General features: G+C 43.3%; 1 protein-coding gene across 4 annotated transcripts in view; it reads left to right on the top strand.

Annotated features, from left to right (window-relative positions):
• The window catches only part of SMYD3 (SET and MYND domain containing 3), a 714,589-nt gene that overhangs the window by 691,098 nt on the left and 4,095 nt on the right, over positions 1-19,396 (top strand). For all 4 annotated transcript variants that reach the window (XM_067729540.1, XM_067729539.1, XM_067729542.1 and 1 more), the window contains one exon: positions 5,121-5,229. In XM_067729540.1, coding sequence (XP_067585641.1) covers positions 5,121-5,229 — 109 coding nt within the window. The remainder of the gene's footprint in view (positions 1-5,120; positions 5,230-19,396) is intronic.

Here is a 19,396-nt window from a genome sequence, read left to right as displayed (position 1 = left end):
GCCACTCTTCATCGCGGTGCGCAGGCCTCTCACTATCGCAGCCTCTCTTGTTGCGGAGCATAGGCTCCAGATGAGCAGGCTCAGTAGTTGTGGCTCATGGGCCTAGTTGCTCCGCGGCATGTGGGATCCTCCCAGACCAGGGCTCGAACCCGTGTCCCCTGCATTAGCAGGCAGATTCTCAACCACTATGCCACCAGGGAAGCCCCAAACAGAATTTTATAAATATTTTGTCTAACGTTTCTTGTTCTTAGCACAGGGTTTGGTCTGAAACAAGGTAACCCACCATTGCTGGAAAGAGAAATTACGCTGAAGAAATTTAAATCAAAACTCAAGTCATTACATCATTTTATCCATGCATACTTCAGTTTGTATCTCTGAAAAATGTGGACATTTTCTTACCCACAATGCCATTTCATGTTCAAATTTCCTAGATTGAATCAGAAATGTCTTTTTACAGTTGTTTTAAGAAGCAAAAGGTCTGCAAATTACATTTGACTGTTGTATCTCTTAAGTCTCTTTTAATCTAGAGAGTTCTCCTCCCCTGCCATCTTTTTCTTTTCACGCCATTGACCTGTTGAAGATCCTGGGTGAAGGTCCTGTAGAATTTCCCGTATCTCTAATTTAGCTGGTGGCTTTTATTTGTTCCTCTACCACTTGTTTTTCCTATGAAATGGAATTTAACTTTATGGGCTTGATTAAATTTAGTTTCTTTGTTTCTGTTTTTGTTGTTTGGCAAGGATCCTTTATAGGTGGTGTAAAATCCTTCTTATTGCACCATATCAGGTAGCATGTAATATCTGGCTGTCCCACTTTAGTGATGCTAAGACTGATCAGTGGGTTCAGATGGCAACAACCTGATTTATCCATTTAAAAATTTTCCATCATTCTTTGATCTGCTGATTTCATCTAGTGATACTTTTTTCGTGGATTCTTCAAGAGTTGCAAAATGCTGATTTTTCTAATTCCATCATTAGAATTAGATTGCACATTAATCAGCTAAAATTCACATTTATCAGCTAAAATTCATACATTATAGCTATTTGGTTACTCTAAAATACAGTTTATAGAGTCAAGTTAAGCTCTTGTTTTAAATTCAGTGATGTATTTTATATCAGTTCTAAAAAATAACCCTAACAATAAATGGTTTTTCCTGTCATATAAATGTCAAAACTCTACCTGTAATGAAGCAATGTGATTGGTAATTGCATCATGTGGAAAAACCTCAGCAAGACCAACAACATGGGTCCTGCCAACATAGGTCCTGCCATGTTTTTCTCTACCCCCTTTTAACTTGAGACATTCCAGTTCCCTGACCCTCAGCCTCCTTGTAGAATATGGCAGCAAGATCCTGGTGCTTATGGGTCTGAATTAAACTAGCATGTGTGCTGCTGCTTTTCTCTGCTTGTTTAAACACCTTCTTCCTATACACTTATTCACCTCAGAAACACCAAGGGCACTTTTTCCATTCTAGGCCCAGCATCCTGGACCATGTGATTGTTAGCACCGTACCCATGAAAAGAAAATTTATAACACCCAAACAAGTAGAATGCCTTGCTGAATGATTTTGTTATTACATAGTTTGCTTATGTTTTTTGTGGCGGCATTTCAATTTCTGAATCTTGGAGTCAGCTCTGACTGCCAGACCCCAGCAAGTCTCCAGGTCCTGTTGAATCAGCTGTAGGCCATTTTTTGCATCAGATCCTTCTTTTCTGTTCTCAATACCACATCTTGACTCAGGTCTCTCTGCCTCTAGAGTCTCTTTTCCAATTTATCCTGTTTCCTATTCTGGTGAAACACCCTCAGCCCCTCTGTAGGGCCCAGCTGCCAGCAAGCAAAGTCTGAACCTCCTAGCTGGGCATGGATGCCTCTGCACAGCCTGGCCTCAGGTGCACCTCCTCTCCCGCTCTCCTTCGCTGCCGGTCAGATCATGCATTCACTGGCCCTTTGTCTCCAGCCTCCTGTACCATTGCCAGAGCTACCCGCCCTTCCCATGCTCCACATGCTGTCCTAGCAGCCCATCGCCTCTTCCAGTCTGAACCAGCTCAAGCTCTGCTGCTCCAAGGAATCTCCCTGATCACTGTGGTCTCCACTGCTTCTGGAGCACCCATTGTCTGTGCCGTGGTCTGGCAGCTCTCATAATCCTCTCTGTATCATAACTCAACTTACTTCACATCTGCAATCAGACTGTATCCTAAGCAAGGGCAGGGACTCACCGTGGGCTTCTTGCATCCTGTATGCACTGGGCCCAGTACCTGGCCTCTCCTAGCTACTACACCTTCCCACTCAAGACTCCTGTTTTAGTCCTTGCAGTCCTCAGGCATCCCTGATTCCTTCTCTGGTTCAGGCTCTCAGCCTGGCCTTGATTCCTGACAGTCTGTGATTGAAGACCTCTTGCAGGCCTCCTCTCATCACTGTCACACACGGTAAAGTTGATGAAAGCCCACGCCCTGGGTAGAGAACTTCTCCCAGCAGGAGTGAGCTTCACCGGTTTTCCTTGGGGTGCTATTCCAGCAAGTAATCATGATGCTTATTCCATATGTCAGCTGGGAGGCCTCCAGAAACAACCCAGGCACACACTCAGCACCCCTGCCAGAGCTGTTAGGCTGCTCCGTAAATATTTATGTGGAAGTCCCCCTCCCAGACACTTCCTCATCCTCTCCTGATTAAACTCCACTTCATTTTTTAAAATCTTTAAGCAACCGGAGCAAGTACCTTTCATGGAGTAATTATGCACCACTTTCTCTGCCACCATAGAACCAAAGATTTTCTTTCCTTCTGCTAACTGATGTGACAGACATCCACTTAATGGAATGATTATTAGTATGAAATTACATTTTGGCCTTTAAATTTAATTATGCCACATTCACAGCAATAAAATAAAGTTCCAAATGCAGGTGTGTTTTTCAAGGAAAGTGTCCAAGGCAATTAAGTACAGGGCAGTGGCGTCCTATATTTAAGCCTTTTGTCTGGGGAATCTTAAAATCTTTTCCACACAAGTAGATAATGATGTTCATTTTGTAAGGGGGAGAGGTGAAGTGACTGATCTCTTGGCATGCTCAGAAGACGACGGAAAATCCAGGACCCAGGTGTCCCCTTTGTTTCCCCCCTCCCCTCCCTTTTCAGTTCTTTAAGAGAAGCATGGCCGACCTTCTATTAATTTAAATACCTCTCTCTGAGGTACTGCTTTCTGCTTCTTTAAGAGCCTGAATGAAAAAAGTTTCTATATCACATTTCATGTGGGGAAGAGCTGAGGTTCAGGGAGAGGGAATGGTTTGAAGATAGTATACTAATCAGAGAACATACATGTCTCTCCTGATAAAGCTACCTCATCTCTATTACACAGTAGAGCCTAAATGTGGGTTCCATGACTAGTTCATAAATGAAAAGCAGAACAGTGCTTGGCACATGGTAAGCCCCGTATAAGCCATGACTCGGGCCTACAGGCAGGCACCTATGTTCTCTGGATGGGAAGCATCTGGAATGCACCCTCGCTCGTGCCATGCAACAGTTTGGATGTGTTTCCGTTCTCCCCACCCAGACAAACCTTCTCAGATCCTGGGGAGCCAGGTTAAGTCCTCTTACCCTCTTCCAAGAAACCTTCCCTGGTCCAACCAATCATCATAACTCTCCTTTTCATAACTCCTGTATCATTTTCTCAGTTCATTCCACACACTTGAACTGAGCATTGCCATCTACTAATTAACATAGGCTTCATCGGGACACTAAATCATGTTCTATTCTGTGATATTTTTAAACTGTGGTATGAATGTTTGCCTTGTGTCTCATGGGATTATTGGGCCTTGAGGGAAAAGATCATATATATACAGTATAGTATATATATAGTATGTCCCCCGGCCTCAGGATCGATCTTGCACGTACAGCCGGAGGTCAGGAGACTTATCAGGCTAGAGGATGTGGGGGGCAGAAGGGGCCAAACTGTACACATTTTGTTGAATCTCACGTAATACATTCTTGTTGAATCGAGTTGAAATAACACTGGGTCTGAAACATAGTCCTGGGTTTTCATTCTTCGGTCCACTGCAACACCCTGTTCTATTCTGTTGGGTATGAAAGAGGTCAAGTATGTACAGAGTTCCTACATGCAACACGGTAGCAAGCACAGATGGGGTGTCTGAATCCAAAGAGTCCAGTGATATATATATATATATATATATATGGAATCTAAAAAAAAAAAAAAATGGTTCTGAAGAACCTAAGGGCAGGACAGGAATAAAGACGCAGACATAGAGAATGGACTTGAGGACAGGGGGAGGGGGAAGGGTAAGCTGGGACGAAGTGAGAGAGTGGCATGGACATATAGACACTACCAAATGTAAAATAGATAGCTAGTGGGAAGCAGCTGCATAGCACAGGGAGATCAACTCGGTGCTTTGTGACCATCTAGAGGGGTGGGATAGGGAGGGTGGGAGGGAGACACAAGAGGGAGGGGATATGGGGATATATGTATACGCATAGCTGATTCAATTTGTTATACAGCAGAAACTAACACGTCGTAAATCAATTATACTCCAATAAAGATGTTAAAAACAAAAACAAAAAAACAGAGTCCAGTGATGACAGAATAAATACACGGGGCCTGTAAGAAAGGTGGACTCTGTGATGAATGATGGACTCTGCACTGAGACTCAGGGAGCTTTGCGGTTAAAAGGAGCGTGTGGGCGTTTCTATATGGGGAATCCTGAAAGTAAATGAAAATTCATTTACTTAACAATTATACACTGAGAGGCCAGCTTCTGGTCCAAGGTTATCCTGGGTGTTGGAGTTTCACGGGGGAGGTTGGAGGATAAGATTGGCACCTGGTCCCTACACCCCCTGCCAAATATAAACGCAGAGGTCCAGATTCTCTTCTTTTAGTGTTTATTAGAGAGGTATTCCAGTCCTGTCATTTTTTTCCCCAATGCAAAAGGCATTCTGGGGAACAGAAGACCAATAGTGTGCTTCTTCCCTCGGTATCACGTTCTCCCGGCTGCAGAGCTGATTCTTCTCAGTGGCTCACTGACATTCACACCCAGCATTTGCTCCCACTTTCATAGTCTCCTGACTGTGCTGACTGCACCAGTGAGAGCTACTGACACTGTTTGCCATTTGTTTTCTTCCAGGATTTTTTTCCCAGGAAACCATCCCGTCAGAGGCGTGCAGGTAATGAAAGTTGGCAAATTGCAGTTACATCAAGGCATGTTTCCCCAAGCGATGAAGAATCTGAGGCTGGTGAGTGTGCCAAGATCGCATGTAGTTCTGCCTGGAATACCTTTTCCTGGTTGTTGCTAGGCCTCTTCCTTGTGATTTCTAGCAACTCTACACACGTGTGTGTATGCACATGTGCAAGCACACATATGTACACACACGCGTACCCATAAATGTTAAAAACCAGCTTCAAAAAAAAAAAATGATTTGTGATGTTTGCTGATGTCTTTGGTATAAACATGCCCACCGTTGCTGATTTTAAACTCCCAATGTCAAATCAACCAGTTCACAAGAATCAGTAAAATTTAACAATCAATTCCTACTAACTGGTGCAAACTGGCCTCAGACACCACTGCGCCTGTGCCCTTCTCCACCGTGGACAGGCCACCCTTGTCCATGCCTCCCCACCCACAGAACAGAATCCACATTCCCAGCCCCCTGACCACCTGTCTGCAGACCACCTTTGCAGCCTCGTCACCTCCAGCCTCCCCCCGCCCACCTACACACACACACACCAGCTGGTGTACACTGAGCCGCTCACTGTTGCCCAGGCATGGTCTTTCCAAGCTGTCTCCTTTGCCTTATATGCCCTCCCCCGACCCCAGCCCCTGGGCCTGGCAGAACTCTACTGACCCTTTAAGGCCCAGGTGGAATGTTGTGTCCTCCCTGCCCCCCTACAACTCCGCTCACTCTGTCAGCTGAGCACTCATCACAGGGCAGCAGGAATACCTGCTGCCCCGCCCCCCAGGAGGCTGCGAGGTCTGGGACTTAGCAAGTATCCACTGTTGGAAGAAGGGAGGAAGGGAGCGAGGGCGAGAGGTCAATACAGTGCTAGCAACAAGTGCGGAGAAACTCAAGGGGGAGAACTGGGTGTGTGTTGGAATGCAGTGTTAAAGAGTGAATTTCGGGCTTCCCTGGTGGCGCAGTGGTTGAGAGTCCACCTGCTGATGCAGGGGACATGGGTTCGTGCCCTGGTCCGGGAAGATCCCACATGCCGCGGAGCGGCTGGGCCCGTGAGCCATGGCCGCTGAGCCTGCGCGTCCGGAGCCTGTGCTCCGCAACGGGAGAGGCCACAACAGTGAGAGGCCCGCGTACCGCAAAAAAAAAAAAAAGTGTGACGCCTGTCCTCACCCTCTCAATGAGTCTCCTCTGCCACTAGGGCCCAGGGCTCTCTGCTGTCTTGGCCTTTCCACCCTGGAAGAACACCCCCTCACCCAAACCGTGGCTTCCAAAGGCAGAACTCAGGTGCTGGTCTGGTCCAGGCACTGGTGGCGGCTATGGAGAGCTGGTGTGTGGGCTTTCATGGGCAGCACCTGGCACTTTCCCAGGTCCTCTGGGCCACGATGCCCTTGTCCGCAGAAGGGTGGAGAGACCCGGGCCCTGAATCAGGATCTCTCAGGGAGTGTCTAGGGGCTGGCTGATCCACACTCAGATGGGAAAAATAACAGATGCCTAAGGGATTCTTACAAGTGAGATTCCCTAATGCTGGTTTCTGTTGATTGCTAGCCCTGTTGCCTTTTCCTGGTCTCTAACTGAAATCAGCCTGTGGTCAACTGGGAGAACACTAGGATGGCTGAAGGTGGCCAGCGCTTCCTGTTCTCTTTGCCTTGTCTGACGTCGTTACCAGACTGATGGAGAACACTGGAAGGCTCCTGCGGTCTCAGGAGAACTTTCCTTTTCTGGTCTGGCTAATGGTTGTCAACCAGTCAAATCAGTTGGGCAGAAAAGACTCACTGAGGGTCTACCCTGTGAATGTTCTGACGGGAAAACAATGTGGAGGAAATTTCCCACGTATATCATGGACCCAACCCAGGGTCACCTCCAAGTAGGCATTTTATAAGTGATCAAATTAGTCCTTGATGTTTCATGGGACTAGAAAGTATTAATACTGCTCACATGTACATGACTGATCGGGCCCTCATGACAGCTGACAGCCATCTGAGGCCAGCGGGCCAGGCATTTCCGTGTCCATTTGAAAACTGAAGGCGCTAAGGAGGCTTTGAGTCACACTGAACCAGAGCCAGGTCCAGTCTGTTCGATTTAATCTAACATGTGTTGATTAAATGCTTCTGTTAATCTGAATAAGGCCCAGTGTTGTCCTCACAGTTCAGTGGAGGAGACAGACACGTGAACACGTCATCAGATCCAGGCTGGGATCCGAGGCTCTAGACTGGCCCAGCAAATAACTGAGACTCTCTAGTAAGACTCAGGGTAGAAACCCCTTCAGATCCCGCTGAGCTCCTGGTGCCAACTCAGAGGAGGACGTGAAAGAGAAATCTGAGGGGATTTGGATCTTTTCTACTCTTCACGTGAGGCTTTATCATTGCCATTGCACGCAGGACTCTCGATGGAAACATCTCACACCCTCAGCTGCAAAGACAAGCATGAACGAACCCACACTGACGTCTAGATACAGATTTACGGGATATTTGTGGGCCAGGCGTATCACCAGTCCTTCTTGGGACACTCTTGCTGCCCTTTTATACCCTTCGTGCCCTGTTCCATTCTGTCTTCCTCACGTCCTTCTTGTGAGCTTGCCTCATTTCCTCCAGAAGCCTCCCTTGGTGATTGTTTTAGCATCTTCTGCTCCTGGTACCAAAGATAAGCCCACATATGGACCCTGACAGCTGCCAAGTGAAAGACCTCGGAGCAGCATCAGAACGTCTGTCGTGAGGCCTGGCGCTAGTCATGGCCCCACCCAAACTTCCTGCTTGGCGCTGGAAGAGACACGGAGTCTCCTGGGTTCTGATATCGACCAGAAAGCAGATGTTCGCCCCGGGAGTGTCACGTAGTAGGAAGACACTCGGATTCAGAGTTCAGGTTCCAGTCCCGTCATTTACTACGTTTATGACTTGAAGCAAGTCTCAATCCCTCTGAATATAATTTTCTTATTTTAAAAATGAGGATCATACCTACCCCATAGAGTTATTTTAGAAGTCGATAAGGTAGTGCGTAAGGGTGTGTTTGGCTGAGTCCCAAGTGTTTGGAGAGTATAAAGGATTATTATTGTGTAGGAGCCCTTGTTCTGACCACTCCCTCACTATCCAGTCCCTTTAGCACTTGCGTTTGGAGTTTGGGGTTATACAGTGTTTCCCCTGTTGAACAATTATATTATAGAACTGCTCCCCAGCAGTTCACATGGGTGTGTTCCATTTCCTGGAGGTGAGTGGGAATTCCACAAGATACCTTTTGTATCTCCTGGGGCTACCAAACCTAGACACATGCCCTGAACACAGCAAGTTCTATCAAGGACACCTAATTGAATGAATGGATTTTTTAATGAGGAGAGGTCTTTAAAAGCACCACCCTGGCCCTGTTCTTTTAGCTAATATGTATATGTACTACGTATGTGGCTAGTGGACCAGATCTTCTCAGGACATATGCTGACCATTTACTAGCAGGGTAAGGTTCTGCCCACCCAATTCCAATGTGTGGCAGGGGTTTTCCCGCTTCAACAAGCAATTCTCAGACACAGCTGGGTGTCCTACGGTTCAACTCAGTTCTGACACCATTTACCTGGAGATGGCATCAGATCCCACTGCCCCCCGAGATCGCCTTCCACACTTCAGACGCCAGTCACAAGCCCAGGCTGTCACATAGGCTTCAGACTGACTGGCTATGGCTTAGCGGTGCCGAGGATGCCACCACGGTTTTGATTAATTTGCTAAAGCAGCTCACAGGATTCCAAGAAACATTTTACTTACTAAGATCACCAGTGTATTACAAAAGGCTATGAATCAGAAGCAGCCAGATGGAAGAGATGCCCATAGGGCGTCTCTCCGAGTTCACCGCTTTCCACGAATCTCCATGTGTTCACCAACCTGGAAGCGTTCAAACTCTGTCCTTGTGGGTTTTTATGAAGGCTTCACTACAGAGGCATGACTGATGAAATCACTGGCCATTGGCGATTGATTCAACCTCCAGTTCCTCTTCCCTGAAAGTTCCAACCGTCTTATCCTATGGTTGGTTATCCTAGCAACCAGTCCCCATCCTTAGGTGCTTCTGAAAGTCACCTTATTAAAATAATAATAAAGACACCTTGATCATTCTCATCACAGGAAATTCCAAGGGTTTTAGGAACTCAATGCCAGAAATAGGGATGAAGACCAAGTATATATTTCTTATTGTATATCCCAGTATCACACAGAGGGACAGGCTGCACACCTCCATCTTTTTGCAAGTTCACAGCACCTGTGAGTCTGGAAGCAGGGCAGTTTCGTTCTGCAGAACACCTCTCCTCCCGAGCTTTCTCAGGGCTCAGGTAACCCAGAGAGGGGCAAGGGAAGATATGTTCTTGCCTTTTTTAAACTGATGTTCTCTTTCGACTGGCACCCCCAGACATTCTTCCTTAGAAACTCTGGAAATAATGGGATGAACGAGTTTGAATAAGGGTTTCAGAGGCTGAGTTTGAAAACAAAAATGAGAAAAGCTTCAGAAACAAAAATTAGGTACAGATTCAATTAGGCCCGGCCTCCTCCAGGAAAGGAATCCTCTTCGCCCAGTTCTGATTTGGTTTAGGCTCCCATCTCCCCTGGGCTCAGCTGAAATTCTTGGGATTGCTGCCACAGGACAGTCCTGGGCTCCCTTCACCGTACCTCCCTCTTGCTTTCTCCTGTCTCTAATCTATTTTCATTTCTTCCCATTTATTTCTTAGAAGGATTTTGTTAGCCACTAATTTGACTTCTTGGACCTCAGGGGCAACCATTCTCATCTGGCCTGTCTTGTCAGTGAGCCTGCTTCTTTTCTGTGAGCTCTGCATGCTGCCAGCTCCCTCACCCTGGGCTACACTAGCTGCTTTGTTGGTAGTGCCTTGTTAACTGAAGTCAGGCTGGAAAAAGTCCAACTTCTTCCCCCTCAATAACCATTTTTTATTTAGATGTAAATTTCTTATATTACACTGTAATGTTTTTTCTCTTCTCATTTCATTATGTTGAAGCATGGTACACTTTGAGGATCTTTTTAGCTTTTTCTGGACCTGAACAGGGAGCTCAGGCCCAGTCCCCAGCACAGCTCCTCTCATACCCACATGGTTACTAGCTATTCCAGCTCATGCAGGCAAAGCTCCAAGCACATGCTGGTCTCTCTCTACTCCAGCCTGCACCCTGATTTCAAGCCCCTCTAAATGGATGATTTAGAGCCTGCAAGTCTATTGCTCCCATTTCTTAATCTGCTACAATGATTTTTAACCTCTTTGGTCACGCTCTTTTTTAGGAACTGTGTGAGGACCACTGACTCACCAGAGAAAATGCACATACACACATTTTTTTAAAAAATTGGGGTATAGTTGCTTTATAATGTGTTAGTTTCTGCTGTACAACGAAGTGAATCAGCTATCTGTATACATATATCCCCTCCCTCTTGGACCTCCCTCCCACCCCCCCCATCCCGCCCATCTAGGTCGTCACAGAGCACCGAGCTGAGCTCCCTGTGCTATACAGCAGGTTCCCACCAGCGATCTGTTTTACACATGGCAGTGCACATACGTCAATCCCAATCTCCCAATTCATCCCACCTCCCTGCCCCCCACCCCGTATCCACACTGCACAACATTTTTTTTTTAATATTTGGTGGGGAAGGGGGTTATAGGCCCGCGGTCTCAACGTTAAAAAGCTCTCGTCTAAATGCAAAACATCACCTTAACATGTGGGCAGATGGGAGGGAGAGGGGGAGGACAAGGGGGCATGCAGAGGTGACGTGCCACAATCATCAGTAGTGCCTTCAAAGAGTCGTTTGGCAGAGTCCCTGCCTCTGATGTTTATGACCGTCCCCTACTGACTTAAAACAGAGACTATCAGTTTCAAGAGTATGTTGCTGAACCAAAGAAAGAGAAGATAACTAAGAGAATAATCATAGAATGAAAGCATAGTGATTAAGTTACATTACAGGAAACAAGCAGAAATTTACCTACCAGACAGTGTAAGCCCGGCAGTGACCAGGAACCAAGTGAGGAACCTGGACTTGTACTTCCGCCTGGCAGTAGCATGGTGTCATCTGCCGTACTCCTGCTGGAGCAATACTGGAGAGAGCCAGCTAAAACAGAAAGTTTACATGAAAGTCAGAATCTCAGCCTAATACTCAAAATGTCCAGGTTTCAACTGAAAATCCCTCATCACACCAAGAACAAGGAAGATCTCAATCTTCATGGAGAAAAAGACAATCGACAGATTGCAACTCCAAGATAACAGATTTTAGAATTATCTGACAAAGATTTTAAAGCCAGTCATACATGTGCTCAAACAAGCAATTACAAACATCCTCAAAACAAATGAAAAAACAGAACCTCAGCAAAGAAATAGAAGATAGAAAGAAGCAGCAAACAGAAATTTACGAAATGATAAATACAATTACCAAAATATACAGACTGGAACTTAACAACAGAATGGATAGAGGAATGAGTTAATAAAGAACTTGGGGCTTCCCTGGTGGCGCAGTGGTTGGGAGTCCGCCTGCCGATGCAGGGGATGCGGGTTCGTGCCCCAGTTCGGGAGGATCCCACGTGCCACAGAGCGGCTAGGCCCGCGAGCCATGGCTGCTGGGCCTGCGCGTCCGGAGCCTGTGCTCCGCAGCGGGAGAGGCCACAGCAGTGAGAGGCCCGCGTACCCCCAAAAAATAAAAGATAAAAAAATAATGAACTTGAAGATAGAACAATATAAGCTGTCCAATCTAAAAAACAGAGATAAAATGACTAAAAAAGGTAAAATTGAACAGAGCTTCAGGGACCCACGGTACCTATAACAAAAGATCTAACAGTGGAGTCCCAGAAAGAGAAGAGAAAGAGGGCAGTAAAAGTACTTGAAGAAATAATAGTGAAAGCACTCAAATTGAAAAAAAGTAAAATTCTCTCTCTTCATAGATGACATGATCTTATATGTAGGAAACCCTAAAGATACCACAAAAGAAATTGTTCCAACTAAGAAATTCAGCAAAGTGGGAGGATGTAAAATTAACATGCAACAGTCAGTTGTGTTTCTATACACTGATAGGGAATGATCCCAAAAGGGAATGATCCCAAAAGGAAATTGAGAAAACAGTTCCACTTCTAATAGCATCGTACAGAATAAAATAATCAGCAATTAACTTAATCAAGGAGGTAAAAGACTTATACACTGAAGACTATAAAACACTGCTGAAAAAAATTAAAGATGACATAAACAGAAAAATATTCCATGTTCATGACTGAAAGATTTAATATCATTTTAAGATGTCAATACAACCTAAAGCAATCTATAGATTCAATGCAATCTCTGTCAAAATCCCACTGACATTTTTTTTTAGAATTGGAAAAATCCATCCTAAAATCCATATGAAACCTCAAGACCCCAATAGCATAACAATATTGAAAAAGAAAAAAAAAGTTGGAGGACTCACACTTTATGATTTCAAATTTTGCTACAAAACTACAGTAATCGAAACAACATGGTACTGGCATAAAGACAGCCATATAAGCCAATGAAATTGAATAGAGAGCCAGAAATAAACTCTCAGATATATGTCAAATAATTTTTGACAAGGGTGCCAAGACTACTCAGTGAGGAAAGGACAGTCCATTCAATAAACGGTGTTGAGAAAACTGGATATCCACATGCAAAAAATAAAGTTGGACCCTTACCTAACACTATATTTTTAAAAACTAATGCATGGATTAAAGACCTAATATAAGAGCTAAAACTATAAAACTCTTAGAAGAAAACAGAAGAAAAGTTTCATGAGACTGGATTTGGCAATGACTTTTTTGGATATGCCACCAAAGGCACAGGCAACAAAGAAAAAATACACGAATTGAACTTCATCAAAATTTTAAATGTTTGTGCATCAAAGGATGCTACCGACAGAGTAAAAAGGCAACCCACAAAATGGAACAAAATATTTGCAAATCACGTATCTGATAAGTGAATAATTTCCAGAATATAGAGAGAATGCCTAAACTTTAATAACAATACCAAAACAGCCCGATTCAAAAATTGGCAAAGGACCTGAATAGACATTTCTCCAAAGAAGATATGCAAATAGCTAAAAATCACATAAAAAGGTGCTTAACATCACCAATCATTAGGGAAATGCAAACCACAACCACAATGAGATACTACTTCTCACCTGCTAAGATGGCTATTATTAAGAAAAAAACCAGAAAACAACATGTATTGGTATGGATGTGGAGAAACTGGAACCCTTATGTATTACTGGCAGGAATGCAAAATGGGGCAGCCACTGTGGAAAAATAGTATAGCAGTTCCTCAAAAATATGAAACATAGAATTACTATTTGATCCACCAATTCCACTTCTGGGTATAAACACAAAAGAATTGAAAGCAGGGACTTGAACAGATATTTGTACACCAATGTTCACAGCGAGCATTATTAACAATAGCTTAGCTAAAAGGTGGAAACAACCTAAATGTCCATGGACAGATGAATAGATAAACAAAATGTGGAATATACAGACAATATTATTCAGCCTTAAAAATGAAACCACATGGATGAAACTTGAAGACATTATGTGAAATAAGCCAGTCACAAAACGATAAATATTGTATGATTCCATTTATATCAGGTATGTAGAGTAGTCAAAAACATAGAGACAGAAAGTAAAATAGTGATAACCAGGGGCTGGAGAGAGAAGGGAATGGAGAATTATTGTTTAGTGGGTACACAGTTTCAGTTTGGGATAACACAGAAGTTCTGGATGTGGATAGTGGTAGTGGTTGCACAACAATGTGAATGTAATTAATGCCACTGAACATAAAAAAATCGACCTGGGGATTCAAGAAGGTAACTGATTGTGAAAATGACTATACTGCCCAAGGCAATGTACAGATTCAATGCAATCCCTATTAAATTACCAATGGCGTTTTTTACAGAACTAGAACAAAAAATCTTAAAATTTGTATGGAGACACAAAAGACCCCAAATAGCCAAAGCAGTCTTGAAGGAAAGAAACGGAGCTGGAGGAATCAGACTCCCTGACTTCAGACTATACTATAAAGCTACAGTAATCAAGACAATATAGTACTGGCACAAAAACAGAAACATAGATCAATGGAACAGGATAGAAAGCCCAGAGATAAACTCAGGCACCTATGGTCAACTAATCTATGACAAAGGAGGCAAGGATATATACAATGGAGAAAAGACAGTCTGTTCAATAAGAGGTGCTGGGAAAACCAGACAGCTTCATGTAAAAGAATGAAATTAGAACACTCCCTAACACCATACACCAAAATAAACTCAAAATGGATTAGAAACCTAAATGTAAGACCGGACACTATAAAACTCGCAGAGGAAAACATAGGAAGAACACTCTTTGGCATAAATCACAGCAAGATCTTTTTTGACCCACCTCCTAGAGAAATGGAAATAAAAACAAAAATAAACAAATGGGACCTAATGAAACTTAAAGGCTTTTGCACAGCAAAGGAAACTATAAACAAGACGAAAAGACAACCCTCAGAATGGGAGAAAATATTTGCAAATGAATCAACGGACAAAGGATTGATCTCCAAAATATATAAACAGCTCATGCAGCTCAATATTAAAAAATCAAACAACCCAATCAAAAAATAGGCAGAAGACCTAAACAGACATTTCTCCAAAGAAGACATACAGATGGCCAAAAGGCACATGAAAAGCTGCTCAACATCACTAATTATTAGACTAATGCAAATCAAAACTACAATGAGGTATCACCTCACACCAGTTAGAATGGGCATCATCAGAAAATCTACAAACAACAAACGCTGGAGAGGGTGTGGAGAAAAGGGAACCCTCTTGCACTGTTGGTGGGAATGTAAATTGATACAGCCACTATGGAGAACAGTATGGAGGTTCCTTAAAAAACTAAAAATAGAATTACCATATGACCCAGCAATCCCACTACTGGGCATACACCCAGAGAAAACCATAATTCAAAAAGGCACATGCACCCCAGTGTTCATTGCAGCACTATTTACAATAGCCAGGTCATGGAAGCAACCTAAATGCCCATCGACAGATGAATGGAATAAGAAAATGTGGTACATATATACAATGGAGCCATAAAAAGGAACGAAATTGGGTCATTTGTAGAGACATGGATGGACCTAGACACTGTCATAAAGAGTGAAGTAAGTCAGAAAGAGAAAAACAAATATCGTATATTAATGCATATATGGAATCTAGGAAAATGGTACAGATGAACCGGTTTGCAAGGCAGAAACAGAGACACAGATGTTGAGAACAAACATATGGACACCAAGAGGGGAAAGCCACGGTGGGGCGGGGGACAGTGGTGGTGGTGGGATGAATTGGGAGATTGGGATTGACATGTATACACTAATGTGTATAAAATTGATGACTAATAAGAACCTGCTGTATAAAAAAAATTTTTTTTAAAAACCTACAAAAACTTAAAGGAAAAAAAAAACCTAAGTGAACCCAAATAAGAAAAATCCAAAGAAATGCACATCAAGATTCATCCTAGACAAACTTCTGAAAACTAAAGACAACAAAAATATCTTAAAAGCAGCAAGAGAGGGGCTTCCCTGGTGGCGCAGTGGTTAAGAATCCACCTGCCAATGCACAGGACACGGGTTCAAGCGCTGGTCCAGGAAGATCCCAAATGCTGCAGAGCAGCTAAGCCTGTGCACCACAACTACTGAGCCCGCATGCCACAACTACTGAAGCCCACACGCCTAGAACCCATGCTCCACAACAAGAGAAGCCACCACAATGAGAAGCCTTCACACCGCAAGAGTAGCCCCCACTCACCACAACCAGAGAAAAGCCCGCGCGCAGCAACAAAGACCCAACACAGCAAAAAATTTAAAACTTTTTAAAAAAGCAAGAGAAAAATGACATCTTCCTTATAGGAGAAAAACAATTTGAGTTACAGTGGCTTTCTCATTAAAAACCATGAAGGCCAGGGACTTCCCTGGTGGTCCAGTGGTTAAGACTCTGTGCTCCCAATGCAGGGGGCCTGGGTTCGATCCTGGTCAGGGAATTAGATCCCTCATGCCACAACAAAGATCCCGCATGCTGCAACTAAAACCAGATCCTGCGTGCTGCAGTGAAGATCCCACACGCAGTATTGAAGATCCCACGTGCTGCAACTAAGACCCGGTACAGCCAAATAAATAAATATTAACAAACAAACAAACATGGAGGTCAGATGAAAGTGGCACATTTTTCAAGCACTGAAAGAAAAGAACTGTTGAGCCAAAAACCAATACTCAGCAAAATAGCCTTCAAGAGTTAAGGGAAAATCAAAACATTCTCAGATGAAGGAAAAGTAAGAGAATTTGTCACCAGCAGACCTATTCTAAAAGGATCGCTAAAGGAATTCTCTAAACAGAAAGTAAATAATAAAGGCAGGAATCTTTGAACATCAGGAAGAAAGAACATGGTAAGCAAAAGTAAGGGTAAGTAAAATAGACTTTCATTCTCCTCTTGAGTTTTTTAGATAATCTTTTGACAGTTGAAACAAAATTTATAACACTGTCTCCTGTGGTTCTAAATGTATATAGTGGAAATATTTAGGTCAATTATATTTGACAATTATATGTCTATGTCTCTCTCTCTATATATACACACACAAACAAATACACTCAAAAACATTACAGAATTCTAAAAAAAAGTAGTAATCCACCAGAAATGCAAGAAAAAGAAAATAGAAGCAAAAAAGAAAAAAACAGAAAAATTTTTTTAATGGCAAACTTAAAACCCTAATATATGAATAACCACATTAATTATGCAAGTGATCTATGTAAAAAATATAAATTGTCTAAAATATACTAATTAAATGACAGAGGTTATTAGAATGGATTTTTTTAATGACCCAACTATATGCTGTCTATAGGAAACTCGCTTTAAATATAGGCACGTTGAAAGTAAAATGATGGAAAAAGATATATCATGAAAACACCATTCATCAAAAGAAAGCTGGAGTGGCTATATTAATATCAGATAAAGTCGATTTTAGAGCAAAGAAAATGTTGCTAAAGACAGAGAAGGACATTATATAATGGGGAAAAAAGGTCAATTTACCACGAATACACAGCAATTCTAAATGTGTATGAACCAAACAACCCAGTTGCCAAATGTGGGAAACAAAAACTGATAGAACTAAAAGAAGAAATAGATACTAGACTTATGGATACGAGTATAGCTGGGGACATCAGCACTCCCTGTCAACTACTGACAGGACAACTAGACAGAAAACCAGCAAGGATACAGAAGGATTCAACAACAGGATCAAATTGACATTTATAAAACTCCACCCAGCAGTAGCAAAATACACTTCTTTTCAAGTACCCACAGAATGTATACCAAGAAGGACCATATTCTGGGCCATAAAACAAGTCTCAATAAATGTAAAAGGATTCCTGTCATACAAAGTAAATTCTCTGACCTCAGTGGCGTTAAATTAGAAATCAATAACACATTTTGAAATGAAACCAAACCTGCACCTCCTAGCTCTGTGTCTGGGACTTGCTTTGTCCACAGAATTTATCTAGTCCAATCTCCTCGTTATTCAAGTGAGGAAACCGGAGCTCAGGGAGGAGACATGATGTCTTCAGGGTCTCTCAGGTGCTCAATAAATATGCATTGGATCGATTGATTAGTTAAACATAACAACACAACAGCAACTCTTTCTGGAATAGCTACTCCCACTGGAAGGCACAGACCTGAGCTCACCATGTCTGTAACCCCTTCTGGGGTCTCTCCTCTGGAACCCCAGCACCTTACATCCCCCTTTATCACACACTGTCCTGCTAGAACCCTGATTTCTGGCTGTGCCAGAGCTCCTCCCAGGGCAAGGACCAAGTCTTGTTCATGACAGCTGCTTAGCCGATATTTAGTGTATGAATGGATAGATCTTTTCTTTAAGGAATCTTGCCTCCCAGGAGGACAGGTCCTCTCGGTGGATTCTGTACAAGGTGGAGAGCACAGTGGATCAGCAGGGGTGCTGTGAGCTCAGGAAGGTCATCCAAGGCTTTGGGATTTCCTGCTGCCCCTTGTGAAGGGCTGCCGTGGCTCTGCAGCTGCTTGATGGGTTGCAGGTCTGTCTTCTTACGTGTCCTGCTTTGGATGCCCCAGCGCACGCCCACCACCTCCCACCCCTCTACTCTGCTTTCATCCTGAGGTGGGCAGAGTAAGAAAACTTGCCTGCATTTTCCCCTCCTGTGATCTGATTCCAGAGGTTTTTATCATGCATACATTTCTTTTCCCTCTGATTTATATCCATATTTAAATCCTGCTTGGGGAAGTCATTATTGAATTCCCTCAGGCTTTTTGTAGAGAGTATATGAGATCCTTGATAAGCTTAATATATTTTTATTAAAAATTAATAAGAAAGCTATATTGTTTGCAACTTTAAATCATAATTTAATTCATTTTATTTAACGTATGACCCACAATTCTACAATTACTTAAAAGAAAAAAAAAGCTGTGATGAGATTGAAATCAGTTCTGGGGACCCGATCTTTCAAAGAACTTATCTTTACTCCTGAGTGAGCCATGCCTGTCATGTGGCAGGCAATCTGTGCTTCCCTTTCTCATGTGACATTTAGAGTCAGTACACGGGGGGCAGCAACACCCCCTTGAAGGCTTCAAATAGGTCCTCTGTGGAAGAATACAGGCAGGCTCTTTTTAAATGCTACCATTAAAAAAATAAAATTTAATGGAAAGAGATAAGCTTTTCCCAGCACAGGCTGGCTCTGATTTTATATTTCCTTAATCTGTTTTACATATTGCTGCAGGAAATTAAATCAAAATTGTTCTCTCTGACATGTGCATGTGTGGCAGTTGGGAGGGGCTGAGAGAAGGGAGACACAGAGCTACAGGAAACAATTGTCCTGGTTTGTCAGAGATTTACTATAACTTTGTTTTGGGGGGAAGAAAAGACCTCCTCATCTTCTTGCTGGGCTGAGGAGCTGTGGCCGCCATGCAGAGGCAGCCTGTGCTGACAGCTACATAGGGCTCCCTTCCTACATCGCTGAGAACTGCTGCCCCAGCTCACCTGTAGGCCCAGGTGATGTCCAAGACAAGGACCAGACGTCCTGCTGGACCAAGTCTGAGTTTTGGCTTCCCGTCCTGTATACTCAACCTGCCATATTACTCTCATACACACACGCACACACACACAGAGAACATAGTCATCACCATAGTTTGCACATTACTAAATCCTATTTCTTTTTTTCTCTCCTTTTCTCTTCTA

The sequence above is a fragment of the Pseudorca crassidens genome, chromosome 2, assembly GCF_039906515.1.
Source record: "Pseudorca crassidens isolate mPseCra1 chromosome 2, mPseCra1.hap1, whole genome shotgun sequence".
Taxonomy (NCBI): domain Eukaryota; kingdom Metazoa; phylum Chordata; class Mammalia; order Artiodactyla; family Delphinidae; genus Pseudorca; species Pseudorca crassidens.
The sequence above is the reverse complement of the archived record's forward strand: the minus strand, read 5'-3'. Positions and strand labels throughout refer to the sequence as shown.